We start from the raw sequence: 23,458 nt of genomic DNA, 5'->3' as shown, positions 1-23,458 counted from the left end.
TGAAGACACAGACTCCTACGCACATCTCTGCCCGGTGGAAGTGGAGAATAAAGTGTGGACACAGGCACTGCATACCAACCTAATAGTTACGCACAGGAATAAATGCTGTCTGGCCTTGAACACCGTCATCGTGAAATGTGTTCTTGCCCTTAGAGCTACTCGGATGATGCTGTGATGCCATGAGCCAAAAGATGACAGCAGAACTGAACTACTGCCCAAAAGCAATTACTGATTAGAATTGATTATTTCTACAGAGAAAGGTGACCGATAGATTAGTTGTCCTGTTATAGCAGATTTGGGCAAAACTGTGTAATTGTTAAAGGGGTGGAGCTACCTGACATTCAGTGGGAAGAGAGACCGTTAAGACTCAGGGATTCCTCTGGACGCAGGTCTGTGGACTTAAAGCTAACAGAATTCCAGGCTTGTCCTTGAAAGATCCCACCCTCCTCACCCGGAAGAAACCACGCTGTGCCTGTCTGAACACTCTGAGTTAGAGATTTAAAAATGAATCGTGCTTCTGCCGTGGCTTTTAACAGGAAATTATAAAAAGACGGACCTCGTTGAAACACAGTGAATTACAGAGGTGATATGCGGCTGGATGGCTGAAAGCTGCCGCCACGCCTTACTGGATTTGCCTAATGACACGTTTTACTGCCTCCTTTGAACAACTGTTGCCTGAGGTGTCCATGGCCTTTTTACCTACTTCTTCCTTAATAGCGGAATCAGGATGCCACATGATCACACTGGCGTGAGGTGCTACGTCGCTCCGAGCGCATCGAGAGCTGCGTCCTGCGGAACACTGGCTCACCCAGCGTCTTGGCGGTGGCCTTTCAAGAACCCAAGGGACACACATTCTTGGCCAATCTGATACAAAAGATTCCCCTGGCCACTCCACAGCCTCCCACCCCACCCATCCTCCCCCAAACAAAGCACGAGAAAATTAGGGCATAAATACATCAGGGCAAGAAAGAACACACGTGCACAACAGCCAGTGCCATCCGCTGACGGGGAAGAAGCAAGGGAATCCAGGGCAGTCGGGCACATACTTGGCCGGTTCCCAGGGCCAGGGAGTCAGCGGTTACCATGGCGGACGGGGCCGGCCCGAGGGAGGGCTCGGAGGGCAGGCTTTGTCTGGGCGCTGCTCAAACAGGGAGAGCTGGGATGCAGTCTGTCGGTTTGTGTACTCTGGGGTGAGCCGTCCTCACACTGAAAAGGCCCGGAGGAGCGGTGTCGGGTTTGACTTGATCCCGTGCCCTCAGGTTTCTCTTGGCATCCCACCCTCTCCGCACCACCCCCCGCCCCTGGCCCACCTCCCCCAGGCTGTCCCCACCTTCCCCTCCATGGAAAGAAGCATGGAGCGCTCAAGGGGACACGCCAATCGGGAGTCTCCCTTCCCTGTGGATAAGACGCTGGTAGGGACATCCCAGATCCTGCGGGAGGGAGTCAGCGCAGAAAACGAGGGAAAGCTCCCTACATGGAAAAGGAAGTCGTTCAGAGCTCAGCAGGCCCCAGGCACACCAGCCACTCAAGCTTCACGGTGGAAAAGGTAGCATCCAGGGCCACCAAGTGCAAGCTCATTCCACGCCTGAGCAGAAGAGCCGGGGCCAAGCCAGAGGCTGAGCGAGTCACTCTGGGGTCCTGTCTGGTGTTCACCCTGATCTCAGAGCTTCGCTGTGGGGCTCACACATCCTCGCCTGGGACGGCCCTCTGAGGCCCCTTTGGGCCCCTGCCAGACACCCTTCATGGATGCAACCGGGGCCCAGGTGGTGTTGAGACAGGGGAACCTGCAGGGTGAGGAAAAGGAGCCACGAAGGCAAGAATATGATCTAAATTCTCAGTTGGGTCCAGTGTCCTTTTCATCGGACTGAAGAAGCCACCTGGCGTAGACCCACTCTGGTGAGAAAAGGTGGCATTGCTTGACGCCCAGTTCCCCGCAACGAGAATCGAGTGGCCGTGTCCACCAGTCTACGCAAAACCACGTTTGTTCAGCTCATCGCCCACGCGGGGCCAGGCACTGCCAGGCACCGGTCACCTGCCCAGTGAGCCCTGCCACCCGGGCGTTCATCTCGTTTCACAGACGGGGATCCCGCCCCGGCTCAAGTCCTGCGGGCCGCAGAGACCGGGCCTGACTCGGGCTGCACTCTGAGGCCCTGCGGCTGCTGTGGTCAGCGCCCGGGGTGCTATGTGTGGGAACAGGAGGAGACCCGCCGCCCCGCAGCCCCTCTGCGATCACAGCGAAGCAAGACCGAGGCCTTGGAAGTACCCAGACTCTGACCTGACGTGGAGATTTCCGTTGTTGCTCTTTGCTCGCTTTGCCTTCTTGGGTTACTTTTTAAGCAGCGTCCACCAGAGTGCATCTCACAGCACGTCACCAGTCGAACTGGCTAATTAATAAGAAACATCTGTCAATTGACAAATATTTATTGAGCATCTTCTGAGCAGGAGCTGCTCGACTTAAACAGAGATGAATAAGACTCACACCCTGAAGGCTCTTCTGGAAATTAGCAAACGTGTTGAGGATACAAATAGCTCCCCAGTGACTCAAGGCAAACCACCACCCCTGAAGCCAAAGCTGCTGTGAGCAGCAACACAGGGGCCATCAGCTCAACGCTGAGGGTGGAACGTGGCGAGCTCTGGGGTCCACAAGTCGCGGTGGGGATACTGGGAGATAGACAGACTCCATGGAGGGCGAGAGGCCACAGCTGGCCCCAAAGATGGACGTGAGGCACAGAGGGCAAGTGATGGAGGCATTCCTGGGCCCGGTCACGGGCTGACTGCGGGTCTTGCAAGGATGGCATGCAAGACCCAAGGGCGGCGGACGGAAATGCGGGAGAGCAAGAAACTTGGAATCAGCCCATCTAAGTTAATCGAAAGAGATGTTTGTGACTAAAGACCCTGGTACCATGGGCTGCAGCTTTTCTTTGGGGGGGCTGGAATGGCCAGATCAGGTGCCAGCTCTCAGGACGGATTCTGACCTGTGACAGCAGCTGCCGGGGCTCCAGCGAGATCTGCAAACACGTGCATGCACATGAGGAGCTGGGGGATACTGCAGACACAGGCAGAGCGCCGTCTGTGACGCGGCCTCCGCCCCACAAACGGAGGCAGCAACGAGCTGCGGTGGCCCAACTTGCAGTTCCAGGGTCCTGACTGCCTCCGCTCACCCCAGCAGGAAACAGGGTCCCAGGCGGTCCTGACCAGGAGTTCACCTGCGGGGCGGAGAGAATCTGGCCTCTCACTGAAGAGCCAACACTTAATCCATCTTTGGTGGGCTCAGCGGGGGCCAAAAGTCATGTCCAAGAGGAGAAGGGACGACAGAGGATGAGATGGATGGCGTCACCGACTCCATGGACATGAGTTTGAGTAAACTCCAGGAGATGGTGATGGACAGGGAGGCCTGGTGTGCTGCAGTCCATGGGGTGGCAAAGAGTTGGACACGACTGAGTGGCTGAACAACAAGACCAGCCCAGTACCTGCGAATGGGGCCTTAGTGGGAGTTAGGTTCTCTGCAGGTGGAATTAGGGAAGATGAGGCCACACTGGCATGGGGTGAGCCCTAAGCCAGAGACTGGCGTGGTTCTAAGAGGAGAGACGCACAGACGCGTGGGGAGGAGCTGGCCAGGTGTGAAGCGTCAACAACCCATAAGATACAATGCCGGAGGCTGAGAGGATGCTGGGAGACTGCCCTCCCTGGCATCTCGCGGGACATGGCCCTGCAAACATCTGACCTCCAGACTATGAAATAACGTACTCCGTTGTCTTAAGCCTTTCGTGGCGCTTGGTCACTGCAGCCCGGGGGAGCTAGCCCACAACAAGACAACCAAGACGGAGAGCAGAATGGTGTGAAAATGAACACACTCAGGGACCAAGAGGCAAGAGGCAGTCAGTGAGACTTCCAGACGGTCTATCCTGCCCAACCCTGTGGAGACAAGGACACGAGAGGACCCGGCTCACTCAGCTGCAGGGAATCTCGTTGTCTGCCTGGATCTGAGTATCCCATAAGCCGCTTTAAACCAATCATCTGTTGGAAAAATAAAATTGGAATGAGCAAACGCTGAGATCTGGCAAGGAGGAAAGAAAGGCTCAGCATCCCAGCGGGGGATGGTGGGCGTGCATCCGATCACCTCCGCTCTCCATCCTGCAGATGGATAACACACAACGTGGGTGCTGCCCCCTCTCTGACTGGCCTGGTCAAAGGCCCTGGAGACCCACACGTTGTCACATGGTAAACAGAACGCTGAGTAACAATAACAGAGGACCCGTAGGTAAGGGAAGTCCTACATCTGAAAATCTCTGTCATTCCCAACTAGCAGCTGTCCCCTCCAAGTGAAGGTCCCAGGTTCTAAAACAGAGACATCTCTTGGAGAGGCTGGCCAGGGAAGACTGCTCTTATTTTTAAAGGTTTCTTTCATGCTGTTCTGTGTTCTTTTCCACAGTCACCTGAGCGGTCAATAATTCAAGGATTCATAGAAGCAGCGTCCTTGAGCACACCTAACCTGGAACCCCCGCTTCTGTCCACACCTCAGGGGCCAGTCTCATGGTCACCCAGGAAATGCAGCCTTGCTGGCTGTCTCTCCTGGGCCTCAGGAGTGCAGAACCCAGAGCTTGGAGATGGAGGTCAGTCTGGTCCACGCTGACCTCTCACTGCCAAGTGGCCTTGGGCAGAGCTGCCTGCAGCTCATGCATGCGGCCCCAGCCCAGCAGAGGCTGCGAGCATGCCTCCAGGGCAGGGCCACCCTCTGCCACCCTTCTGCCTCATCTTCCGCAGGTGCCTGGGCAAGAGGTCTCCCCTCTCTGCGTCTCATTTTACTCAGCTGCAAGTGGTGCCTGCTTGATAGGGTCCTGCGCCTTGATTAACTGAATATCATCCAAGCACAATGAAAATGTATCATAAACAATGAATGAGCAAATATGAATACCCAAAGCTACAGGTGAGATTTAACTTCTTGCCACGCGGCACTCTCTGGGTGAGATGCTGGGCAAACACACAGGAGGGCACCACTGTGAGCAAGGGCCCTGTGCCATATTCCCCACCAGGCGAGGGGCCACGGGCCCCCAGGGAAAGTGCCTCCTGCATCCACCGCGCGCCTCCCCTCTGGACCTCCCCCCACAGGGCCTCCCCCTGGAGTGCAGCTTCAGTCTCCCCAGGAAACTCCTCACCCCCCTGCCAGAGGCACCGACAACCCTCCCAGGCAGTCTTGTCAACACTGCCTCCCAAGTGCTGGGGTAGATGAGCTGCTGAGGTTCCAGGGACTTGTTCTAATGGTGCGAAGCCCAAGAGTGTGCGTTCACTCCTCAGTTTCCCCTTCTGTTCCGTCTCCCACCTCCTGCCACTCCGGCTGCCACCTCTCAGCCCCCTCCTCCCGATTCCTCTGTGTTTCTGGGTCTTGCCTGGGCACCTTAAGAGGGATGAGGCAGGACGTCCCCAGCAGTCCAAGGGTTAAGACTTCCCCTTCCAATGCAGGTGGTACAAGTTCAATCCCCAGTCAGGGAGCTAAGATCCACATACCTCGGGGCCAAAAAAAAACAAAACAGAAGACAGAAACGGTACTGCAAGAGATTCAATAAAGACTTTAAAAGTGGTCCATGTCAAAAAGCATCTTTAGAAAAGGAGGAAGCGCATGACCCCCTTTCAAGGCAGCAAAGGAAGGGGATACTCTGTTGGGGGGTGGAGTTGAGGGTCCAGGAGGAGCGGCTGGCCAAGCAGGACCCCGAGGGCCCCCACCCCAGCTCCACACAGGACTGGTGCCTGGCAGAGCCAGAAGGCTCCTGGGAGGCCAGCCCAAACCACCAGTGCCTCCCTGCAGGAGGGCAGGATTGGGCCAAAGTGTCAAATCTGCACACCTAGGGGGCCAGCGGGGGTAGGGGGCTCAGAGTAGCAGAAGGGGCTGGCTCCCAGGCTCCACCCTAGACCAACTGCTGGCCAAGGTCAACACGGAATCACAGGCTCAAAGACCACCATTCGCTGGGGGTCACAAGCGGTCAGGTGACCGGTCAAGAGGGAGAGGGCGGAGGAGGGCAGACCTGGAGCAGCAGAGCTGCCAGCAAACGCCATGCCCCCCACCCCAGCCCACCCCGAGGTCTCCGCGCTCCCTCCTCTCTGGGAGGGGGTGACAGCCTCAGTGTTCCTGCATGTCAGCACTGCATCATTTTCCATCTAAAATAAAACCTTTGGGCAGAAGTTGCCCAGATGACGCAAGCGCCCTGCTAGCTGCCAAGAAGGGTCGCAGCCATCCTCCTCCAACGCAGCAGTGCCAGCGGCGGTGGCCAGAGTCCCCCACCCCCATCCAGGAGATGGCAGGCGCAGCCGGATGTGGCCCCGAGTCTCCACTCCCCAGACAGGTGCCCTTGTCCAGGGTGCCCACTCCCAGAGGCAGGGCTGAGTCTGACCCGGGCCGCTCCAAACCCTGCTCCAGGACCCGTGGCCAGTCGGCTCTGGTTCTGGGCTCATCCTGTCCCTGGGAGAGACGCACGGCCCTCCAGGAGCAGATCACAGGTCCTCCGGGGCGGGGGGAAGGGGAGCTCACTGTCCCCTCCGCTCCTACTTCAGAGACTGACTGAGGCCTGGAAAACCCTGGGTCTGCCCCCCAGGCCCGTGCCCATCCCCGGGCAGGGCCCTCTCTTGGCTCTGAACGCTGAGAGACATGGCCATGCAGGCGCCAGCCCGTGCAGACAGCATTGCCCTGCTGGCCCTTCATGCCAGCGTGCCAGGGCTGGGGGCCTCCTCCTCAGTTCCTCCCAGCCCTGCCCGCCTCTCAGCCACAGCGTGATGGGGATACGGATGAAGGGCGGCCGGCAGCTGCCATTGACCCGCGGAGGGGCGGGGGGGCTCCCGCTGGGGCCAGCAGGGCCCTGCCTGGACACCCCAGGAGGCCGGGGACCCTTGGCCCAGGGCCAAGTCCGTCGGGCAGGGAACATGGGGCGAGGCCTGCAGTGGAGAAGGGTGCATCCCTCCAGCATCCCAAGCGGGGCCTGGCTGGCAATCCCTAGGAGAACTGGAACAGCAGAGAGTCAATTTGCCAAAGCTGGAACAAAAATGTGAAAGCAATTGAAACTGGATGATTGGATAGCAAGAGACTGAGTACGAGTGTGATCGGGGAAAAGAAGTCAGAGCTGGGGACACATGGAGGAGGGAGGTAGGATCCGCGGTCCAGGCAACCCTGCAGCGGTGTGGCCATGCCGCTCTGATGGGGAGGCCAGCGCTCCCGCGGCAGGGCCCAGCCAAACCGGAAAAGGGAAGGGGCGATCGTGTAAACTAAAGACGGGGCCGCGGACGAGGAGCACGCCGTCTAGCCCCGCTTGCGGGGCCTCCCGACCCGGGCGGCACGCGGCTCCCACACGGGCAGAGCGGAGCCTGTAGGCAGACTGACGGGGCCATCTAGCGGCGGGGGCCGGCGGGGCGGCGGGGGCCGGCCTGGAGGCGCCTCCTGGGAGCGGGGGCAGGAACCGGGCAGCCACCTGTCCTCAGCAAGGATGCTGGCGAGGGATGGGAGGATGGGAGCCTGCGGGGAGTGGGGCGGGGTGGAGGGAGGAAGGAGATGACCGCGGGAAAGGCCGGCAGGGCCCAGACGGGTCAGCAAGGGACCCTCGGGGTTACATGGGAGGCCGGGTCAGCGCGGGCAGAGGCTGGGGCTTGGAACCTCGGACCCGCAAGGGGAGGGGCCCGGACCGTCTGGAGGGGTAAAGGCAAAGAGAGGGAGCCATCTGGCGTCTGGAGGTGGAAGACAACCGTGTCTGGTGTCTGGGAGGTGGGAGGGGTGGGCTGAAAGGAAGGGGACGTGGGGGGAGGGCGAGACCTCAGCTTCTCAGGGCGCGCGGCAGATGCCCTCATTTCTAGGGCAAGAGATGCAAACTGCAGTTGACTTGTCTTGATTCCCCAACCCCTGCCCCAACGACAGGGAGCAGGTCCTTGGAATTCAGGCATCAGTGGTGGGTGGACGGCCTATTGCTTTTTCATTACTGAGGATCCGCCAGTCTCTGAGCAGGCAGCCCTGGCAGGCTCTCAGGGTGTCCTGGGCTGGGGGGCACGGAGGGCCTCAGCCCAACCCCCGCCCCCCACCGCTGGGGCAGAAGAAGGGACCTCCCACCTCCTGGGAGTGACGGGCCAAGTGCCCGCTCCCCGAGGCCCCAGGTCTCCAAGCCCTCTGCAGCTGAGGAACTCAGGCTTTGGTTCCCCAAGTGCCAGCCTCGCTCTGGTGCCTGGCCGGTCTGGGGTCCTGGCGGGATTCTGGGGGAGCATTCCTGCTCGCATGGTGGCTACATGGGTCCTGGGTTTCCGGCTGCGGGGTCCGAGACCCAGTGCTGCAGGCCTTTTGCCTTTCTAAGAGAGGAAAAGGCGAGGGGAGGGAAGGGGCTGGAGGGAGGGAGACGCCACTCAGTGTCCGGGGGAGGGCGGTCAAGAGGCTGGAGTGTCCCCAGGGCCCAGGGGCTTGAGGACAAGCCCCCACCTCCATCTGTGTCACGACCACACTGAGCTGCACGAGGCCACCGCCCCAAGCAGACCGACCTCCGGGGTCCAGGCCTGTGTGACCCTTCGCTTCTGTCCCACTGGGAGGCCTTGAGGAAGTTGGGTTGATGCCCCACGAATCATAGACCAGCATGGAGAGGGGAGGGGCTCCTGGACGGCAGAGCCTCGGTGATGCTGGGTGTCTGTGAGGGCCGCATTGCAGACTCTGACGACTCCCCCCTTCCATGCCACCCCCAGCAAAGCGTGTCTGCGTGGAGCTCGCCCGGACTGTGGCTGGGGCCCAGCGACAGCTCTTAACTGCAGAGTGAGTCCCAGGCCTCGCTCAGTCCTCTCCACGTGGAGAGCCCCGCCCCCTACCCCACTCCCAGCAGTTACTGTGTCTGAGCAATAGGGCAGGGCCCAGAAGGAGGGCATATTCTACAAAAGGGTGGGGGGGGTGGATCTTTGCTTTTCTTTTTCTGGTTGAAATAAGACTTTGAGTTTGTTCTTTAAAGGCAGGACCTGAGAGCTCCAGCGTTGCCGGCCCTGAGCGCTGAGCTCGCTCCTGGACGCCCCTCTCTGACCAGGACGGTGTGCCCCCAGCACCCTGCCCCACCCCAGGCTGCAGCCCCCAGGGCACGATGACTGGCTTGCCCAGCTCCAGGGAAAGCCAGCTCGGCGTGATGTGCAAGGAGCCTGAATTCCACATTCACCTCATCCCTGGCCTGCACTTTGCTCCGATCGATGCAATCGTGGGGGCGGTGTGTGCACAGCCTTGTCCACTCACCGCTGCCCGCCTCCGTCCCCAGCACAGTGGGCCTCCGCCCACCACACGCACCAGCACTGTCCTCTGCTCTGAGCTGGGGTGCAGCCCCCCAGACTCACTCGGGCCCAGCCGGCCGGCCCATCCCCTCGGCTCACTCTGCACCAGCCCCTGAGCTCATCTCCATTCTACTTTCAGGGCATTAAAAATAATGCATTAAGTGAAGCACAATAAAGAGCAGCAGGTTCGCGTTGTTTTAAGGTGTCAGAAGCTCCTCAAACAGCACCACATGGTGTGTGATGTGCGTCCTGACCAGTTGTAGCGACTGGAACCTTCAGGAGCAGAGGACGCCCCCCCACCCCTGTCTTTCAACTGCAGGGAGACCTGGCCTGCATGATAAAGTCCCTGGGAAAACATTTAAATAAGACCTGGGCAGCTCTGCCCAACAATTTGTGAGACTATTTGTTTGGTGATGGAAGCTTGAGGGTGGGGGACACTGAGTCTAGATTGTCCTTTAAAAACTTAAGTTGGTTTTAACTGAAGCATCTACCATTCTGGAGGAAGGGAAGGGGGAATGGGAGGTGTGTGCAGGGCAGGGGTAACTGAGGTTATCCTCATCCGCCTGTCTCCTCCCTCCCTCTCACCTTTGTTTCGGTGAAGATGTTTTCCTCTCTTAACTAGAAGCCTTCAGGTAAAAATAAAGCCACAGCAGCAACAGAGGGGGAAAAAAATGAGTCTTTTTTAGGGTTAAACATCAGAAGACAAGCTTGTGCGGCTTCGGCCAATCAGATCCGCCCTGCCAGCTATAATATAGTACTGAAGACAGCCTCTCGCACAAGCTCTCAGGCTTGCTACCATTTAAAATCAGACTCTTTTTGTCTTCTGCCGGCTGTCTTGAGCCCCAACTCCGATGCGTTCCGTTATCAGCGGCCAGCAGCCTGCCGTCCCAGCCCCCGTCTGGGTGCGGATCGGTGGCGAGTCCCCCGCAGCGGCGGCGGCGGGCAAGGTTATATAGGAAAAGAAAGAGCGAGGCAGGGCGCGCGGGCGCCAGCAGCCAGCCGGAGCGAGGGAGGCAGAGCGCGCACACTCGCACACCCGCACCCTCGCGCACTCGGACCTGCGCCGGCCGGCCGCCAGGTCCCCGGGCTCCATGGACGAGATGCTGCTGCTGGCGAGATGTCTGCTGGTGCTGCTTGTCTCCTCGCTGTTGATGTGCTCGGGGCTGGCGTGCGGACCCGGCAGGGGATTTGGCAAGAGGCGGAACCCCAAAAAGCTGACCCCTTTAGCCTACAAGCAGTTTATCCCCAACGTGGCGGAGAAGACCCTAGGGGCCAGTGGAAGATATGAGGGGAAGATCACCAGAAACTCAGAGCGATTTAAGGAACTCACCCCCAATTACAACCCCGACATCATATTTAAGGATGAAGAAAACACTGGAGCGGACCGGCTGATGACTCAGGTAGAAACCCAGCGCGGGGCGTGGAGTGTGTTGCTTTCAAGGGGTTATGTGTAACCATGCAGTTCGGTCTGTTTGCTCTTCAGGCAGGTAGAAAGGCGATTTTGCCCGCTCCTTCCCCACCCACCTGCGGGCCTCCGGGTGCCTTCCTCTTCCTGGAGGGGAATGGAGGTGAAGGGTCCAGATGGACAAGTTGTGGGTGGGGGTGGGGGGTAAGGACGCCAGGACATGCGGTCCACGGGAGCCCCTGACCGCATGCATCCTGCTGGGATGGCCTTTCCATCCTGCCTGGCTCTGGCTGGAAACTTGGGGAGACCTTCCTTTTGGGGTCATCTGTCCTTTCCAAGTTGGGAGGAGGCAAGGAGGCAGCGTCAAGGGGTGTCGGGGTCACCGGGCAGGTGTAGCCTCTGCGCTTACCCTCTCCTTTCTCCTCGGTGCTTTGCTTTTCCCACCGCTACCCCCGCTCTGTCGCCCCCACCCCACCGAAGCCCCTCCACAGGCAGTGCTGACAAAGGGTCGGGGTTCCAGAAGCAGCCGGGCTGGCCCCTGCCCGGATCACAGAGCTTCCACCGCCACTCGGTCGCGGGCGGTTGTGCCCATCCGAGTGTGAATGTATCGATATTTCTTTAAGGATGCCCTCTGATTCTCCCGAGCCCGCGGTACTTGAGGGGAGGGACTTAGAACTTACTGGCATTGCATCACGCTAGTTTTCAACCTGCTTGCCTAGGAATTAGGAGAGACTCGGTATCAGCGGGAGGGGGCTGGAGAGACGAACCAAAGCGAAACACACATTCCTCTCGCCCTCCCTACCTCCGCTGAAGACTCCTGACTGCCCATCTCCCCGCCAGTGGGAGACTTTCCGCCAACTCCACGCACGTAGGACTGAAGCTAGAAATGGATTTCCTGAGGAATATAGGTCAACATCCTTTTTATTGCCCTATTAAAATATTCGAGTCCTACCTTTAGGGCCAGGAGCGCACCGCCGCTGACGGAGCGGCGCTGGCGGGGCGCTGGTGCGGGGGAGGCTGGGGGCGGGAGCGACCCGGGAGCCACCTCCGGGGCCGCGGCGCTCCCCGGCCCGCTGCCCGGCCTTGCGGCGGAGCCGAGAAGGGCGAGGGCCCGGCGGGGCAGCGGGCTTCCGCGGACGGGCAGAGGGCGGCGAGGGAGCGGGGGAGGAGAAGGTCCTTCTCCCCGGCTCGCTGGCATCTGCTCCCGACCACCTTAAATCTGGCCCGCGAGTGCGGACGCGCGCGCCGGTGCCGGGAGCGGCGAGAGCCGCAGTTAACTCTGCGCAGGCCGCGGGGGGCCCGGCGCGTGCGGGGTTCCTACCCCCGGCTCACGCTCGACCCCCGCGGGACGGAAGGGGCCTTCCCAGGACCCCTCGGAGCCAGGCGAGAGGGGCGCGATCCCGGAGAAAGCGGCGGGGGCGGGGGCGCCGGTGGTCCCCGAGCCAGAGGGCTCGGCGTGCGCCGCGCTCCTCTCGGGGCCGGCGCGGGAGGGCGCGGGGTCCCCGGCCCGCACCCTGCCGGGGCCGCAGGCCTCGCAGCCCCGCCACCCGGGCCGAGCTCGCGGAGCCGCGCACCCGGGCGGACGCATCCCGGCTCCACTTACTCCCGGGTTATCGATCCCGCGGCTCGGGTTTCAGTGCGCGCGGGGCTGGACCGCGGCCTCCCGCCGGCCCCTCCACGCGCCCGAGCGCGGGCTCGGCCAAGGGCTCCCGGCGGCGCTCCGACGGCCAGGCTGGCAGGGGCGGCACCGGGCGGCACCGGGCGGGAGGGGGCAGGCCGGTTCCCGGGCGGGGGCGCCTCCCGGGCCAGGGCGCCCGGCCGAGCCCCACGCCGGGCCCTAGTCGCCCCCGCCGGGACCCACGGCCGCGCGGCCCGACGCCGGGCCGCTCCGGCCGCCGTGTGCGCTGGCAGCATTTGAACTTCTGACCTTCTGTCAACTTCCCTCAGACGAACGAAACGAAAACAAATACTTTTTTTCCTTGGGCAGTGGCTATTCCCGTTCCCAACACAAAAGGAGGGGGGAGGGGCAGCCGGCGAGGGGGCGGGGTGGGGCAGGGCGGGCCAGGATCGAAGCCGGGACCCCCCCCAACGCCCCCTGAAAATGGGGAGGCTGGCCGGGGGGCGGCCTGAGAGGTGCCCCCTTGCTCTCCGCCACCGCGTCCTTCCCGCGCCCCCGACCTAAGAGTTAAAGCGCGGAAGGCGGGAGACCTGGGCGGGGAGGGCAGGGCCGGCGAAGGGGGGGGAGCGGGCACCTGCGCCCCGCGGGCCCCCCACTTAAGATAACCGCCCAGACTGTTCTCAGGTGCGTGTCCCTCCTCCCCTGTCTCTGTGCGTCCCTGTCTCTCTAATGGGACTGCCGCCCAAGTCCCTCAACCATGGCGAGATCGTCCCCAGTGGAACTTTGAGAGCAGTTCAGGAACGCAGGCGCTCCTGTTAATATTAACTCGGGGCGGGGAAGGGGGAGCGCAGACCGACGCGCTCTCCCCGCAGGCCGGCCATGGGTGCCTGGGGGCTCCGAGGGGGCAGGGGGCCGCCGGGGGCCGGTCGGGGGCGGCGGTGGGGACCGCCAGATTTCCGGGGGGTGGGTGGCGGTTCCCGGGGAGCGGCGCTCCGCGATGGGTTCCACGGGAGGGGCCTGGTTTTCTGCAGTGGGGGCGGAGGCGTGGAGAGAGGCGCGTGCGGGACGGGGGGGGGGACCCTTGTGAAGTTGGGGCACCCCTCCCCCGCGCCGGGGAAGCCCGTCGGCGGCGACAGCCCCCGCTTGGCTGCCCGGGGCGCGGAGCGGCTGCGCAGACGGGGGAGGCGGCGGGAGCCCAGGCGTGGGGAACAGCTCGGCCTTCCGCCGACACAAAGCCGGGCCCGCCGGCCCCGCCGGGCTTCACGGTGGCTGCACAGAGGCGGGCTTGATTCGCGGCACACGACCCAGTGAATTGATCACCGGCTCAGCCTTCCCGGCTCTGCCTGCGACGACCCCGCCCGGCCGGGGCGCGGAGCGTCCTGCAGCCGCGGGGCCGAGGCCCCCCCGCCCCCGGCGCCCGGCCGAGCGGGGGGAGCGCGCGTGGGGCGCGGGGAGCCGACTCGGGCCTGCCTTGGCGCGGCCCGGGGGCTCCTCGCCCGGCTTCTCCATCGCCTGCGCGGGTGGCGCAGCTCAGAAGGCGGGGGGCCGGTACAGGTGCTCCTCAGCCCGCCCTCCCCCTCGCCAGCGGCCCCCGAGGAAGCCATCAAAAAGCTCCGCCTGCCCCCCGAAAGCAGGGAGCCGGGGTGCCATGGGGGCTCGGGAGGCGAGTGTCTGCGTGTGCGCGTCGTGGTGTGCGCCTGCGCAGCGCCTTCCACATCCCGGCTCGAAACTGCCCCTGGTTTACTGATTGATTTTCATGTAAAACGCATTCAGTCCTCGAGATGACCTCACTCAAACTCTGTCCTTCCGACTTTTTTTTTTTTTTAAGAAAACTGTTGGCGGGCCCAGAAACCTGCAAGCGCTGACCTGTTACCAGAGCCGCCCCCTAGTCCTCTGCCCGCATCCCCCCCCCCCAACACACACATTTGTTGTATGTTTAACCCTACAACCATAGACTGGTATTTATTGCTGCCAAATACACAAGACTATTCCTGTTGCGCAATCGGTCACGTCCCCTTAAAATGAGGCAGCAGCCCTTGCCAGAGCCCTCGGCACCCCCCACCCCCACTCCGTAGGACGGGCCCCACCCCCAGCCATAATCAGGGTCCCGGCGGGGGGCGTCGTGTCATCTCGGGATCCGGGGTCCCCGCTGGAGGTCAGCCCCACCCTCTGCACAAGTCAGCTTGGAGTTGTCACCTACCTCCCCCTCGAGTCTGCCTCTTTGGGGGATGCCCCCGTCCTGACTTGGTCACCACTCCCGCATTTTGCAATCCCGCACCCACCACCCGCGGTGCAACAGTCCAGTGAGCTGCTGTCCACAGCAACGCACACGTGATCCAAGGCTCTCTCGCATCCTTATCTGAATGGGACCCAAGAATCCTGCAGGAACTCCCACAACTTTGCCTTGGCTCGAGTCCCGCCTATCCACTGCTTCTTTACCCCACAGGGAAGGCAGCTTCCTTGTGGGGAGGAGGGGGAACCCCAAGGACAGTTTCCAGAAGGAGGCTCCCCAAGACAAGGGCTCAGGGCCCCCCCCACCTCCAGCCTCCAGTTCACCCTCCCCCCTCCCCATCCCCCATCCCCCCTACCCCACCCCACTGCACCCCACCCCTCCCCTCCCCACCCCTCCCCACCCCTCCTCCAGCTCTTAAGTTTGCTCTTCAAACTTGCAGGACACCATTCTGAGCCGGCCAAGAAAACAAGAGGGGGGAAGGGAACAGGTTAAGGAAAACAAGAGTCACAATCAGACCGCAGAAAAGCTGGGGAAAAAAAGAGTTCCACGGGGAAAAGGAATGCGGCTGTCCAGATAAAGAATGTTTGCCATCCGGCCCTGGCCTTATAGAAAATTATAACTCACCTGGTTGCCTTTCACTCCCGGCTCCCCCGCCCCTCGAGTCGCTATCAGCGTCCCACCTGCCTCTCTACCTTTGGCTTAAGTCTTGCCCCAGATAGGCACAGGGCAGGCGGGAGGGCACAGAGATAAGGCAAGGCTTTTAATTCTTTGAGAAGCAGTGTATTTTTCTTTTTGCGGCAACGTTGCGCCCCGGCGTCTCTGCGGCCTCCAGACGAGGGGTTTGTCCAGGGAGAGGGGTGGAGCCTCGCACAGGTGCTGGGCGATGGGGCCAAGCAGGAGAGGGCAGGGCTGGAGGGCACCCTGGCCGAGGGTGCAGGCCTGCCGCCATCATCCAGAAACGCACAGTTGACTTGTTGCAGAGAAATTTCATCTGCTTCTCGGGCCACGATCCAGCCTCTGCTGTTTCAGATGCAGAGAAAGTCCCCAGGTCGTCTCCGAGGGAACTGACTCATCCCCCAGATGCCAGGACCCCTCCTACCCAAGTGCCCGGTCCAGGCCTTGTCTCCTTCCTTCTCTGGACAGTCTGCATCTTGGGGGGCTGGGCTGAACAGCCCACAGGGACGGGGGTGGCATAGGGTGGGGAGGCATAGGGTGGCCCGTGGTAGGGGTGGCTGGCAGGCCTGGATGCTAACATCTCTGGGGTGTCCTCTTCTCCTCACAGAGGTGCAAGGACAAGCTGAACGCCTTAGCCATCTCCGTGATGAACCAGTGGCCGGGCGTGAAGCTGCGGGTGACCGAGGGCTGGGACGAGGATGGCCACCACTCGGAAGAGTCGCTGCACTACGAGGGCCGCGCAGTGGACATCACCACCTCGGACCGCGACCGCAGCAAGTACGGCATGCTGGCGCGCCTGGCCGTGGAGGCCGGCTTCGACTGGGTCTACTACGAGTCCAAGGCGCACATCCACTGCTCCGTGAAAGCAGGTGAGGGGCCGGGCCCGCCCCTGCCGGCAGCACGCCCCCCTCCCGCCCCCCTCCAGCTCTGCACCCCACAGGCTGACGCCAGGCCCGGAGGAAGATAGGTGGGGGACGGGCAGGGAGGGCCCTGGAGGCCGACTGCTGTTTGCGGGGGGGGGCGGGGAGGGGGGACAGCCGTGCTCTCTGAGGCCCTTCGCCATGCCCCACCTTGGAGGCTGCAGAGGCCCACGTCCTCGGAGTCCAGATGCAGAGCGTATCTGGCTTCCCGAGCCTTCCTCCAGCCCGGTTTCCCGAGCTCCCAGTGCAGGTGGCAGGAGACTGGGAGATTGGGGGTGGCGGGGCGGGGTTGGGGGTACTTTCCGGGTGAAAGAGGGCAGCCCAGCCCAGACAGCCAGCTCTGGCCCGGAGCCTTTGTCTCCGGAGGGCTTAAGAAGGAACCACTCCCCACTCCGCCCCCGCCCCCCTGCGCGGGAGGAGCCGCCCCGGGTGGAAACCCCGGCCCCTCCCCGCCCCGCCGGAGCCTAGGCTAACCCGGCTCACCCGGCCCGGGGGACGAAGCCCGGCGGCCGGCCACAAAGCCAGTAGTTACGGCTTCCAACATCTGGAGGGCGCCAGCCCGGAGCGCCCGTCCTCCCCGGGAACCAGCCTAGCCGCCCTGCGCCGCTAGGCCGCTTCCCTGGGCCTGCAACGCCACTCGCTGTTGCGGGCGAGGAACAGCTCCGGGAGTCAGGCGCGCGCGCGAGCGCAGGCCCCGACTCGGCCGGGCGGTCCCGCCACCCCGCTGCAGAAGCTGCGCCTTCAGCAGAGCAGTCCACAGGGGATGTCGGAGGAGCTGCGTCTCCCTCACCCCTGGGTTTGCCTGTTTGTCTCCTAACCTGTGTTTTACTAGCACATGTTAGGAGGAAAAACACTTGCGAAGTGTCGTCACACTTTGGAGGAAAGGAAAATAATGGCTTCTTGGCACACAAGGTGTGGACGGTGGGCAGAAGGTCTGGGTTTATAGCCCGAAAAAGGGTCTCAGCCGCTGGAGGGCGCGGAGGCGCGCCCCCCATCCCCGCCCCTGCGCGGGGCTCCCAAACGGAGGCGCGGCGCGCGGCCCCCTCCCGGCCGCCCCGGTCCGCGGGGTCCCCCCCTGGCGGGGCTGGCGTGGGTGGGGGTGGTCCCAGGAGGTCTCCGCGCAAATGAGCAACGGTCGTCCGGCCCGGGACCCCGGCGGGGGCGCGGGGCCGGGCGTGCAGCAGAGCCGCTCATTGGCATTCCGCTCACGCGGGCCGGGCGCGGGGCGGTGCGTGTCAGGCAGGGTCGTGCGACTCGACGACTCGGGCTCGCCTGAGTCCCGGGCGCATTGCGGGCGGCTGCGGCGGGCCTCCAAAGGCCGGCCCCTGCACTTCATGCCCGAGAAAACGATGAGAAGATTAAATACCCTCAGTAATTCCAGCAGGAAGATTCTTTCTGGCGATCTCTATTTGCCAAAAGCCTGATCCCGGAGATTGGAATGCAAAGAAGACGGGGGGCCGTCCCGCCCCTCCTCCCCGGCCCCCCGCGCGCCGCCCGACTCCTCGGGATTATTGTCCCGGGGACAGTGAGCCTCAGAGAGCGACGGAGGCCGGAGAAAGCCGGTAGTCAAGGGGCCTTGAGAACCCGGGGCTTCCCGAGCGCGGAGCAGGCCCCGCCATTTAAAATTCAAATACACATCTTGAGTGCTTGCAAGAGAGGCCTGGCTGTGCAAATAGTGCTTGTGAGGCCCGGGCCTCTGGAGGGCCCGCGTGTGAATCGCTGCGGGGCGGGGGGAGGGGCGTTGCACCTGAGCAAACAGGGAGGGGGGCGGCCGCGCGGAGAAAGTAGGGGGGCGGGGGGGAAGGGTCCCCTCTTCCAAGAGCGCCTCCTGTTTGGTGCAGAAATCACAATGACAATGGCGAGCCCTTTATTGGATTTTAATTAGAAAATCCACACAGCCCCGGGTTTTCACACCTCAGGAAAAGCTCTGGAATGTTTGTCCAGTTGCTACAACTACTACAGCTATTTTTCACCGCACTCCCCCCGACACACACACACACACACCAGCCGGCCGACCCCCAAGCCCCCCCACTCCAACCCCGCTGGGCGCTGGGGGTGGGCGGCCCAGGGTGCCAGCCGCGCGGCCTGGGTGCGGAGAGCACGAAGGCAGGGGCGTCGCGCCCCCCGCCGAGGCGGGAGGGAAGGAGGGTGCGCCCCGGCGCGCGGGTAAGCTCGAGGAGGCTTCCTGAGGACTCCAAGTGGAGAGCAAATACCCTGTGAATTCGCGGCGAGGTTGGGTGTGTGCGAAGCCGGCGGTGGGGGTGAGGGAGGCGGAAGGGAAGGAGGGGAACCGGCCTCCCGCCGGAGACGCCAGCCGACCTTTGGCACCGCCGGTCCAGCCCTAAGAGAGTCGTTAAGGAATGCGTCTGCATCTGAAATCGGCCTCCGGGGCGGGGATGAGGGAGGGAGGTCTGCGCGCGCCCAGGCCGGACTGTCTCCCCCGCGCCCCGGAGCCGCAGGTATCCCCAGCCTGGGCGCGCGGGACGCAAGCGTGCGCCCCCGCCCTTTCCACCGGCGCCTCCTTCTCGGACTCACCGCCACCCCCTCCCCCCCGCCCCCCCGTCTCCCCTTGTCTCGCCTCTCCCTCCCCGCAGAGAACTCGGTGGCGGCCAAGTCGGGCGGCTGCTTCCCGGGCTCGGCCACGGTGCACTTGGAGCAGGGCGGAACCAAGCTGGTGAAGGACCTGCGGCCCGGGGACCGCGTGCTGGCGGCCGACGACGAGGGCCGGCTGCTCTACAGCGACTTCCTCACCTTCCTGGACCGCGACCGCGGCGCCAAGAAGGTCTTCTACGCCATCGAGACGCGGGAGCCTCGCGAGCGCCTGCTGCTCACCGCCGCGCACCTGCTCTTCGTGGCGCCGCACAACGGCTCGGCCGCGGGGGCGCCCGAGGGGGCGACGGCGGCGGCCGCGGCGGCGGCGGCGGGCGGGGGCGCGCCCGGGCGCCGGGCGCTCTTCGCCAGCCGCGTGCGGCCGGGCCAGCACGTGTACGTGGTGGCCGAGCGCGGCGGGGCCCGGCGGCTGCTGCCCGCCGCGGTGCACAGCGTGACGCTGCGCGAGGAGACGGCGGGCGCCTACGCGCCGCTGACGGCGCACGGGACCATCCTCATCAACCGGGTGCTGGCCTCGTGCTACGCGGTCATCGAGGAGCACAGCTGGGCGCACGGGGCCTTCGCGCCCTACCGCCTGGCGCACGCGCTCCTGGCCGCGCTGGCGCCCGGGCGCACGGACCGCGGCGGAGCCGGCGACGGCGGGGGCGGCGGCCGCGTCCCCTCGCCCGCGCCGGGGGCGCCGGGGTCGGCCGACGCGCCGGGCGCCGCGGGCATCCACTGGTACTCGGAGCTGCTCTACCAAATAGGCACCTGGCTGTTGGACAGCGAGGCTTTGCATCCGCTGGGCATGGCGGTCAAGTCCAGCTGAAGGCCACGGGGGCCGGGGAGGGCACCGGAGGGGGGCGGGGCGGGCGGGGTGGGGGGGCCGGACGCCGCAAAGGACACACGGCAACAGCGCACGCAATGAGACTTTAATTATAATAAGAGTAAGAATAAGAATAAAGTAGGACAGTCCAAAGTAGACTATAAGGAATCAAAGACCCCGAGAAATTCTGTCGTCGTCTTTAGTTTATATATATATATATATTTTTGACTTTTTGATTCTTGTTTTAATTTTGGTTATTTTTTTTTTCACCTCTCCTGGCTATTTATTTGTTTGGTATGAATAGATGTTTTAAAATAATATGAACCGGACCTTCAAGAGCCTTAAATAGTTTGTTTCTTGGATAATTTATTATTATCATGTGAACTGTACTCACAGGGGAAAAGATTATTTTGTGAGGCCAAGCCACCCGCTCAGAGTCTATTTTTCTACATGCCCCTCGACCTGACTTTCAGAAAGCAGAATTCTGTCCTCTCCACTCCTCCTTTGCAACGCTCCTGCTTTTCGGCAAGTGTAAACTAAAACAAGCTTCATGGGGGTCCACAAATTATATTTTTATACACAGAATTGTAAATTAGATTTTTGAGAGATCAATACTTAACTGAATTACATTTCATTTTTGAAATAGTGTAAAATATGAAAATATATTATTTTAATTTAACTACCTTCCAATGTCACAGCCATCGCCTGTATTGTCTTCTGGGTTTAATATTTGCTTTCTCATCACCATTTTGGCCACATTCTTGGAAGTCAAGACTGTTACACACTCACTCACTCACTCACACATAACTTTTTTTTTTCTTGGACAAACTGGAAGAACTCTTATTTTTAACGTCAAAGAATTTATTAGAAAATAATATTTTTTAAAAGCGCACATAGTGATGAGCCCACAAGGATGGAGCCTGTAGTTTGTACAGAGAAAAACAAAGGATGTTTTTGCATTAATAAGTTGAGAAATAACTGCTGTAAATTTACTAAAATGTATTTTTGAATATTTTGTAATAGTTTTATAGAAATAAAATGTGCCGCGCACAGACTGGTTAGTGTATAATCACTAAGAATTCCTGTTGCTTCGCTTTTTTGGCTTCTTTGTTTGGGAAACCTAGTGCTAACAGGAGTTCCCAGTATTGTATTTAGATGTTTTGCTCAAACTGTGAGTTCAGATCAGCTTGCTTAGGGAACCAAAGCAGGTAACCAAACTGACTTGTTTGTTTTGGTCACTGGAGAAACCTCAGCTCTGTATTTATTGTGTGAAAGTTGCTCTACTCCAAGGATGGCGGTGCCGAGCTGGGTACCCGCCAACCCTTGCCTCCTCATAGGTTAACCCGTCCGGAGGGGCTCGGTCACCCAGAACTTCCTCCCCAGGCTCCGTGTCGTCGTGGCTGACTCTGCTCCCCCAGCTTGGTGGCCCCAGGTGGGGGTGCACCGCCCCGGCCTTGCAGGGAGACAGTCCTTCACTGCTTTCTGAAGTCCTGGGGTGCCCTTTTCAGAAGGGTCCCCAAGGAGAGGGCCACGCACTGCCCACATGCTCCCCGCCTGCTCAGTGTGGCCGTTGGCCTTCGCGCCTTGCCCACAGACGCCTAGAGCCTGGGGGTGCTGGGGTCCTCGGGCCACGCCGGGTCTCCAAGCTGTCTTGAGTGGCGCCAGGCAAGGACCTTTGTCCCCAGGTCACACCCCTCCTTCCATGAGCTGCTGGTGCCCCACGCCTGCTGCTTGGCCGCCTCAGCGGGTCGCTCTGGGGGCTTCCGTCCAGTGAAGACCATGCTCACACTGGGCACTTCGAGCCCCGGTGTGAGCCTGTGCTTTGGGCAGGTGGGCCGTGTAGGTCCCAGGGCTTCTCAGCGGATGAAGCCTGTCTGGAGGCCGGCCTGGGGCGAGGGCACAGGACTGAAGCCGATGGCCTGGGCCCCCCTCCTTCCCACCGGGGCAGGGTCTGGGGAAGCCACTCCTGAGGCCCCTGGGGGCCTCTGTGCTCCAGGTCTGGTGAGACGTGGCTTTTCCACGAGGCCAGGGCCCTGATGGACAGGGCTGGGGGCCGGAGCTTGCCGTCCAGGCAGGAGTGGTCCCTGATTCTCCTTGGTCTCCTAGGGGGTCAGCCAGGTTACAAGCCCTGCTGAGTCTGGGGGTTTCTGCTCTGGTGACTGTTCAAGTCTCAAGTCTGAGTGTTCAGTTAACCGGGCACACCGTGGGCTCAGGCCTGGGTGACCCCCTGACTCATTAGCGGTCAGAGAGAGGCCAGGCCCCCTCCTGGCCGGGCGAGGTGGTCCCGCCCCTCGGGGATCCCACCTTTCAAGGCCCTTCCCAGCTTCCTGGTGAGAATTCTCTTTTCCACCTCCACCATGTAGACAGACCAAGCACCTGGCAAGGATCAGTGCAGGCTGACGCCGGCCCAGGGCCCACTTCTCCGTGGTCGGAGGTGTCAGGACCAACCGACCGTTGGTGCCAGGCGTGCGTGTGGTCTTGCTGCCGCCTCCCTCGTGGCTAAATGCACGTCTGTTTGTCAAACACGCATATCCGAATGTACTTGAACCTGTTGTCTTTGTGCTCTATTGTTTGAAAAATTAAAGAAGTCACAGAGACGCTGTGCTGTGTCTGTTCTGTGGGAGGACCGCTGTCCCCTCCCGTCATCCGCGGCTCACGCGTTCTTCCACCACGGTGTCCCCAAAACGTGAAAGAAAACACTTCATGCAGAGCGTGCACGCTGCAGACCCATCGGGGAGGGGAGGGCCGGGCCCTGGGGCCCAGCCGGAGCCCATCCATCTGAGCAAGCTGCCAGCGGGGGCCTGGGAGAGACAGACCCCTCCTCCCCTGGTGGAGACCCCTGGCTGTCAGCATCACCTCCGCATGGAGTGGGCTGACATGCAAAGAATGCTGGCCGGCCGCAAGATGTGGCAAGAAATCAACACAGTGCCTGCCCGTGAGCCAGCTCCAGGTCCGGGGCGGGGGTGGCGGGAAGGAGCTGGGTTCCCCAGTGACGCAGAGAAGTGGCCAGTCCATCCTTGTGAAAGAACAGTCCACTCGAGGGGTGGAGAGGCCCAGGGAAGTGACCTTCACAGGATTTCTTATCGGCCATCCTCGGCCCAGGGACAGATCTGGCCAGCGGCCTGTGTTCGTGCAGCCCGGGAGCTGAGATGGGGTTTTCCACGTTAAGTAGTTGAAAACAAAACAGCTAAAGAAGAAGGATATTTTATGTGTGAAAATTCTATCAAATTCATAACTCAGTTTCCAACCAGTAAGTTCCCCTTGGACCCTCAGGCCCCTGCATCTGCCCCGCGTGGCTCATTCCTCTGCCCACTACTGCCTTCTCCCACCCAGGGCTCTCATGGCTGAGAAGCTGCACTGGAGGCCACATGGCCCGCAGAGCCTGAAATGTGTACTCTCTGGGTCTTTGCAAATCTCACATGGAAACCCTGGTGGCTCAGACACTAAAGAATCTGCCTGCAAATGCAGGAGACCCGGGTTCAATCCCTGGGCTGGGAAGATCCCCTGGAGGAGGGCACGGCAACCCACTCCAGTACTCTTGCCTACAGAATCCCATGGACAGAGGAGCCTGGTGGGCTACAGTCCATGGGGTCACAAAGAGTCAGACACGACTGAGTGACTGTCACTTACGCGATGGAGGTGGGGGGGCTGCAGTGGGGTACCCTGGGACGTTCTGGGGTGTGGCCAGCACACTGCATCTTCTACTGGGGTTCAAAGGCTGCCATGCTCCTCACTGTGTAACAAATCCAGGAAGACCTGCTGCTGTAACAGGCGAACTTGATGCCAGTCTGGAGACAAACTGGAGACAGACCCACAGGCAGACGCTGGAAGCCACGCGGGCTTCACCTCACCCGGTGAAAACCGCCCCCGCTGAGAAGCTAGGGAGCCTGCATTTGGAGGTAGCCCTCCTGGCTTTTCCTGGCTGAGC

At 61.5% G+C, this 23,458-nt stretch overlaps 1 protein-coding gene across 1 annotated transcript; it reads left to right on the top strand.

Annotated features, from left to right (window-relative positions):
• Positions 1-9,876: 9,876 nt before the first annotated feature.
• On the top strand, positions 9,877-22,127 carry SHH (sonic hedgehog signaling molecule). The gene is made up of 3 exons (XM_024991301.2): positions 9,877-10,664; positions 15,803-16,064; positions 18,710-22,127. Exons 1-3 carry the CDS (start codon positions 10,356-10,358, stop codon positions 19,531-19,533), a joined length of 1,395 nt encoding a protein of 464 aa, XP_024847069.1. The 5' UTR covers positions 9,877-10,355; the 3' UTR covers positions 19,534-22,127.
• The last annotated feature ends 1,331 nt before the right edge of the window (positions 22,128-23,458 follow it).

This window comes from Bos taurus, chromosome 4, assembly GCF_002263795.3.
Source record: "Bos taurus isolate L1 Dominette 01449 registration number 42190680 breed Hereford chromosome 4, ARS-UCD2.0, whole genome shotgun sequence".
NCBI lineage: Eukaryota > Metazoa > Chordata > Mammalia > Artiodactyla > Bovidae > Bos > Bos taurus.
The sequence above is the reverse complement of the archived record's forward strand: the minus strand, read 5'-3'. Positions and strand labels throughout refer to the sequence as shown.

What these genes read in the sequence shown, in the direction of transcription:
- SHH (XM_024991301.2), top strand. Translation starts at nt 10,356, where the DNA reads ATGGACGAGATGCTGCTGCTGGCGAGATGTCTGCTGGTGCTGCTTGTC. An exon ending in CGGACCGGCTGATGACTCAG is followed by an intron (nt 10,665 to 15,802) that starts GTAGAAACCCAG and finishes TTCTCCTCACAG; the next exon opens with AGGTGCAAGGACAAGCTGAA. An exon ending in CCACTGCTCCGTGAAAGCAG is followed by an intron (nt 16,065 to 18,709) that starts GTGAGGGGCCGG and finishes CCCTCCCCGCAG; the next exon opens with AGAACTCGGTGGCGGCCAAG.